This window comes from Coffea arabica, chromosome 6e, assembly GCF_036785885.1.
Source record: "Coffea arabica cultivar ET-39 chromosome 6e, Coffea Arabica ET-39 HiFi, whole genome shotgun sequence".
In the NCBI taxonomy this organism is placed as follows: Eukaryota; Viridiplantae; Streptophyta; class Magnoliopsida; order Gentianales; family Rubiaceae; genus Coffea; species Coffea arabica.
In genome coordinates, this window is record NC_092321.1 from 7881237 (window position 1) to 7888901 (window position 7665).

General features: G+C 35.4%; 1 protein-coding gene across 1 annotated transcript; it reads left to right on the top strand.

The window, feature by feature from the left end:
• The first annotated feature begins 3566 nt into the window (after window positions 1-3566).
• On the top strand, window positions 3567-7260 carry LOC140009429 (indole-3-pyruvate monooxygenase YUCCA2-like). Its single transcript, XM_072054901.1, has 4 exons — window positions 3567-4881; window positions 5751-5999; window positions 6435-6557; window positions 6664-7260. Exons 1-4 carry the CDS (start codon window positions 4180-4182, stop codon window positions 6859-6861), a joined length of 1272 nt encoding a protein of 423 aa, XP_071911002.1. The 5' UTR covers window positions 3567-4179; the 3' UTR covers window positions 6862-7260.
• The last annotated feature ends 405 nt before the right edge of the window (window positions 7261-7665 follow it).

Consider the following 7665-nt stretch of genomic DNA (forward strand, 5'->3'; position numbering starts at 1 on the left):
ATGCATTTGGGAGTCATGGATTCCTTTTCCATATTCACCCTAGTTGAGGACAAAGAAAACTATCTTTGGCATGAGATCGTTGATGCCCTCCTCTCTTTTTTTTCTTTTTTGTTGGGGGGGGGGGGGGGGAGGTGTGGGAGGTTTCCAAAACACATTTCCTAAGGCCTGCCTTCCCGCACCATAGGATATTGTATAACAACAAACATGGTGGACTTTTGCCTTTAGGATAAATTTTAGATCTATGACTAGGAATAGTGCCCTTGGATTCTCATTTACCACTCCACTCGACACAGCAAGCAATTTTTTCGTAGTCCAATCCCCAGGAGGTGGTTAGAGAATTGGGGGATCTCAATGCTCTCAGCTCTCAATGGAAGTCTAAAGTTGTTAAAGCTTTGTTCTCAAGCTCTAGTAAAATATCCAGACCTAAACCAGATGGATTCTTTCTACATCGATTTATAAACAAATTAATTTTTTATTACAGTAGTATTTCTAGTAATCTTTTTTATTTTTTTCCATAACATAGGTAAATCATAAAGGATTAATTTTGGAAACACTGACAGTCTAAAGATTTTTTACAAATTTGAATAGTAATAATGTGACATTCATCTAAACCTATTTTTCTACATCGACAATGTACAAAATTAATCTCAATCACAAATAGTGAAAAAAATTACTAACTGTGACATCTTGGTATTGTTAAATTGTGAACAATGGTGGTCCAAAGTGCAAACACTTCTTTTGGTTTTGCATGAAATAATCTACCAAGAGTGTTTCTTTAACTTCCAATTTTTCCTAGCTTTATATATCATTTATTCAATTAAGTTAAAAATTTCTGTCAGCTATATATAGTTCTTCAGTTGATAGTTTCAAAATTGATAAAAAAAACTACAATGATACCCTAAGAAAACCGCAATGATAAAAAATGCACTATATATAGTAACAAGTAAGGAAAAATCGTTCAAAACATGTCTCACATTTCACCAAATAAATTTTTTCATCCTTCACTATTAAAATGATAAGTTTACCGTCTCTTACAAAATCAAGTTGATAAAATTTGGTTCTCACTTAGGTTTTCAACTGCTTTTTACGCTGAATCTATCGTATGACCCACACATGGTCATTTTTTTAAGGGGATTAAAGGTTAGATCCCATTTGTATTTAGTTAAATGATCCAATCCATATTTATTTTTGCTCTTAAAAAGGTAAGATATGACCCTAATTATACTAATTTTTGTCACTAACAAAGTGGAATCTGATCTTTTTGTATATAAAAAATGATTGCATGAGAGTCATGTAGTGATTTCAAGGTAAAAAGTAGTTGAAAATTTAGGTTGTAACTAAATTTTGCTAACTTGAATTTTTAAGTGCGTCAATTTTAACATTTTGAAAGTAAAAGACAAAAAAAATTCATTTGGTAAAATGCGATAGATATTATGAACAATTTTTCCCAACCATCAGGCAGAAAGGCAGACTTATAAATTTTCAACATTTAAACCATGATGAACTTGATTAGATAAAGATCATAATGTCTAAAATCAAGGTAAACCAATCTGTGAACTGGTGTACATTCATTTATGTGCACAAACTTGCTAACGCGAACCAATTATAGTATAGGTGAAAAAGCATCCATGTGAGAACAGGAAGAAAAGAAAGATCCATGTAACTTGCTACATTTCTGCTGCTAATGCAAGCTGTCCGTTCTGAACTTCTAGTGTAGGTGGTCATAAAAGCACTGGTGGATGATCTAGAAGTGTCCCCAAATAAGATGGCTCGGAACTGTCGACGGCTTGTTGATGGGATTGGAATCATGCTGGATATTCTTATGATAAGTAGGATAATGAGAACGCTACCATCATGGTACTGCTTTAAGCTGCCCCTCTGTTTGACATTTCAGGACCATTTATAATGGTACCTGGACCAATCAACAGGATTGCATTGATGTGAGCTCTAATTTTTCGTCTTATTTGAGTTGAAAGTTGAATGTTCAAATCAAGTAGCAGTTGAATTTTGTTTCGTCTCAACAACCTCAAATGATCATCTTCAAAAGTGTCTAAACTTTTCCTCAAAATTTTTGTGGAGTATTCAAGCTTTTTAACCTCGTTTAGGTGGATCAGTTTGGTCCTTTTGCTGTAATTACAAAATTGTGCACAAATATTAAGGGATAATTTTAGAAACCTCTCCTAAGAGATTTCTGACTCCCCTAAAGTTTAAAAAATTACATTTACCTCCCTTGATTTGATAGTTTTAGTAATAAAATCTTAAAATAATATTGATTTGGACAATTTTTTAAATGAATACCCAAAAATATCCTTGTGGAATGAGTTTTAATTTATTTTCCTATACAATTGTAAGATTATTTAGTATAATTATAAGAAAAATGTGCCAAATTTTGTCCTGTCCATATCTACTATTTGATAAACAATTATAATAATAATAATTTTATTACTATGATATGACGTTTTTTATGGTATTTTATTATGGATTTAGATTTATAAGATAGAAAAGAAAATGTTGAAATAATTCATTTAGAGTTTATAAATTTTTGGAGTAGTGGGATTATCATAATTTAGTAGTGCTTTTGGGCCATTTTATTTATTTATTATTAATTTTAATACCAAAAAATAGAAAACAAAAATCAACAAAAATATTAGATTACATATAAAATTAATTCGTCAAAAAAATTACTAATTCGATATTTGGTTATAATAGAAACTTAGAGGCAATAGTGGTAGTTTTACTGTTTTATTGGCGAAAAATTATAAAAAAGGAATAAGAAGGAAAAAGAATGAAAAAGAATTTTAAAACTCATTCTAAGTATAAACGTACCAAATAAGAAAATTTTATTAAAATATTTAAGGGTAAAATTGTTATTTTAAATGACAAGGGAGGTATGTGTAATTTTTCATACCTTAAGGGAGCTCAGTGAAATTGTCAGAAACCTCAGGGAAGGTTTCTGAAATTATCCCAAATATTAATCCTTTGATCTTTTAATTGTTTAGACTAAGTGATCAACGTATATCATCTGTATATTTATCTTGCTGTAAGTGCGAATGCCCTAGAAATATTAGGCATATAGCAAATTAATATTCAAGAGCAACAAAGGATTTTCAAGAGAAAAAAGAAATAAAACAGTCGGCAAAAGATTAAGACGGTCGTTTTGGAACCGTTGGGACAGTATTGACAGTAACTAATGTCATTGTTGTTGATTGATGTGGTCAATCAGTTCTATCTCTAATAGAAAACTACTTTTAGCATCCCAAGCCGTTATCTATCGTCCAGGGCAAGTGCAAAAACATTCTTATTAAAGTCATATGGTTGATAATTTGATCTGTCAATTCATCTCCACCATCCTCCATCGAGTTAACACAGTCAAATTGTTCCTTCGTAGAGTCGTTGTGACCTACGAGAATGTTTCAGAACAACTCTCTGAGACTCTTCACGTCCGAAAGTAATTCATTTCAGCGGTTGCCTGGACAACATTAAAGCCATGGTGAAGAATAGCGGTTGTTGGTTAATGGTCGTTGTTACAACTTATAATTCAAGAGATGTCCCACTTTTAGGTTTCGTCTTCTCCCACTTGCCATCTGCGCATATATATAAGGGATAATGCTAGCACTCGACTTATTCAAACTGTCCCCCGCAAAATTTCGTTATCAAACTTCCCGCTTTGCTAAGTCCTCATCTCAATCGCTTCGCACGCTAACCAGCCCTCCTCAGTAACATTTCTGAGTATTATTACTATTTTTTGAGGGGTTTCCCGTACCTCCCGCTCTCTCCTAAGATTTCATTGAATCATAGCAAACATCACAAGCTCATTCATTCCACACATTTTGGATAAGACTCTCCAAATCCATTCCAAGAATCCAGGATCTATTCCCATAATTTCTCTCAAATCTCTATTAGATAAGGTTTTATGTAAGTCTAATATCAATCTAATTAGCCTAATCTTTTAACTAAATCAGCAATCAGAGTTCTACTTTGGGTCAACAAGAATATTTATTTTTCATCATCATCATCATCATCATCATCATCATTGTTCGTAGTAGTAGTAGTAGTAGTAGTATGGTTTTGTGTATGTGTGTGAGTTGTATTATTTTGCGTGAACTCAATATTCTTTTGAAACACAGTTAGGTAGAGAAGTAAGAATAGTAATCTATCTAGCTAGGTCTTCCACTGTGAATGGAGGACTGCGTCATCAGTACTAAAGAAGTTGAAGGAAAAAGAGTTCATGATCTTTTCCAAGCGAAGATGATGTCAAGATCAACGAGAAGAAGACTCTGGGTAGTCATAGTCGGTGCTGGCCCTTCTGGACTTGCCACGGCTGCTTGTCTTAAAGAAAAAGGGATTCCAAGCTTAATACTTGAAAGGGCCAATTGCATTGCTTCTCTGTGGCAGCATAAGACTTACGACCGACTCCGACTCCACCTTCCCAAGAACTTCTGCGAGCTGCCTCTTTTCCCCTTTCCAAAGGATTTTCCCACTTATCCAACCAAGCAACAGTTCATTTCCTACCTGGAATCGTACGCCAAACATTTCGACTTGGAGCCTGCATATAACAACACGGTTGTGAGTGCAGAATTCGACGAGGGATGCGGGTTTTGGCGGGTTAGGACAGGCGTGGGACTAAAAGGGGATCAGGAGACTGAATATGTATGCCAATGGTTAATTGTTGCCACGGGCGAAAATGCAGAAGAGATAGTACCGGAATTTGAAGGGATGGACAAGTTTTTAGGGCCTGTTGTACATACAAGCTCGTATAGACGTGGGGATTGTTTTCAAGGGAAGTCAGTTTTGGTGGTTGGATGCGGGAACTCAGGCATGGAAGTCAGTTTGGATCTCTGCAACCATAATGCTTGCCCATCCCTTGTGGTCAGGGATTCCGTAAGTCAACCTCTTCATTTCTGTTCTCTGTCTCTCTCCCCAAAGTCCATATTTCTAAGGGAATTCTCTAAGAAGAAAAGTAAGTAAACAACGTCATAGAATGTTGGGGACAATTCTCGATTGGAGCAAGATTTTTCCTGTCATGGGATTCTGAGAATTCATTTTAGACATAATAGCACAATCAATATGTAAATAGATTCCAAAAGAAGAGCGACTTTTCATTAATTAGGACCACGTACAATCATAAATCTCGAGAAGATTGGACCTTTTTATGCATAAAAGAGATGATATTAGATCGCATCTGAAAGTAAATCAGGCGGGTTTTTTTTGGTTGTAGTTCCATCCAGTTGAAGGGTATAATTTACAATATTACTTTGAGTTGCAGTCAGAGTAAGTGCTTGCATGTTTGCATGAGAAAGTTGCTTCAATGTCACTTTAGTTGTAAAAATATGTGTTTCACCATTAATTTAGCAATGCAAGTACCACACATGAATTCTTTTCTCCTAAATGAAATAGTAGGGTTTGTACTTTCATGGATTTTAGTTGCATGCGTTGTACTTAGCCATATGTTGTCGGAATAGTCCGTTACAGTTGATATTCTTTCCTTTCCCTACTGTACTGTAAAGGAGACCTCCTAAGTCGCAAGTTACCTTTCCGTGCTGAAGATTCCATTATGAAACAATTTCTTCTTTTTTATGTTCCTTGATTTTTTGGACCTAGGGTACCGGAAAAAGAAAGAGGGGAAAAAAAGAAAATAACCATAACATAGCATGGAGTATTGCATCACGAAGAAGGCGTACAGTAAAGTTAATCTTGTCTAGTCTTTGGTGTTCCAGCTTCTAAAAAGACTTCTACTACATGTATTGCAGGTGCACGTCTTGCCTCAGGAGATGCTTGGGAGATCAACGTTTGGACTGGCGATGCAGTTGCTCAAGTGGTTCCCCGTCAGGCTAGTTGATCGATTTTTACTTGTAATATCTTGGATTATGCTAGGAAATACGGCACAACTAGGTCTCCCCCGACCAAAGATTGGTCCCCTGGAACTCAAAAGCATTACCGGGAAGACCCCTGTATTGGATGTTGGGACACTTGCCCAGATTAGAACTGGAAAAATAAAGGTGATCATCCGAATATAATAGATTGCTAGGTTTTAGCAATTCAAACGGCAAATTTTTAGAAATTTATACCCGAATTTTATTTTACAAAGCAGAATCTTTGGTGTCTATTCCACTTTTTGAAAAATTCGTGGGCTTTTGGTATATCCAATTACTTTTAATTTGGGGTAACAGCAGGGTTAGGTTATGATAAACATTGCTTCATGACGCTATTCTTTTTAATCTTTTTTGGGAGATAATATGTATGAAACTTACAGTTACTATCTCATGTTTTCTTAACCAGCACTGTAACCTTTTAATCTTTTTCTTAAAAGGGCTAGTGCAAGTTTAAAGAATCACTACTGTTTCTCAGAGAAAAACTTTTCTTTGTGCCATAAAGAAGCATTCAATCCTTATGGTACTTTACGTAGTGATGATATTCCTTTTGAAAACGTGCAGGTGGTCCGGGGAATAAAGAGATTAATGCGTAATGCAGTCGAATTTGTTGATGGGATGGTTGAGAACTTTGATGCCATCATCTTAGCGACAGGTTATAGAAGTACTGCACCAACCTGGTTGAAGGTATACCGCTGTAGATATTGAACACATTTTCAGGAGCTTAGATTTTCGTTATGCATCATAGATTTGTGTGTGTTGACTAATAATCTTTCATTGCATTCAAATTCAGGGGAAGAATTTGTTCTCGGAGGTTGATGGTTTCCCCAGCAAACCATTCCCCGATGGATGGAAAGGTCATAATGGTTTATATGCCGCGGGATTCACCAAGAGTGGTCTACTTGGCACGTCAATGGATGCCAGGAGGATTGCGGAGGACATCGAGAAACAGTGGAAGGTGAGGGCTGTGCAATTCCAGGGCCTTTGCTAATTCATCAACATCACAGCCCGGATTTGTATGGAAGTGGTGCAACTCAGCTTGTAAATCGACTTGCTGCGCATGCATAATTTGTCCACTATGGACACATGTGGAAGAATCTAATTAATCTCTTCCCCGAACGAACCAACTATGTGCAAATGCCGATGAATCCTAATCTCTTCCCCAAACAAACCATGTATAAGTGTACATGAATGTAAGGTTTAGCTATTTTTGTGTAATTAGGCTAGGTGATCAGTTGGGGTGATTGGCTGGTAATATGTAGATTAATTAGATTTTCGGGGCTTAATTATATTGATGCCGTGAGAATATGTGTTGGATGTTATTAGACTCTGATGCAAATGTTATTCATTGGCATTTCTGGAATGACAATTCTTTCCGTGTTTTGAGTAACTGATCTTTGTTTCCTTTCTAATAGAATAGTATACTTAAAAAAGAATCATCGCTGTCTTTCTTTTTCCTTGTACTGTAAACTCAACCATCTATAGCAGTTTTGCAACTAATGGTACTTGACTTATCATATATATAGCACAACTCTTCAGGTTATTAGTTAAAATGATTTATTCACAAAACGTTTATGCAAGTACAACACCAAAATGCATCTTATATATATACTATCATCCATTCAATTTTTTTTTTTTTTTTTTTTTGCAGAGGACTTAATTTCCTTTAGCATAATTTTTATGCAACGAACAGTCACCTTCAAGGATATTTATAAACTTAAGTCGGAAAATTCATAACCTTAAAGTTGGATGCCAATATTTTGTGAAAATTAAAGAATGGCTCTGTTAGGATAAT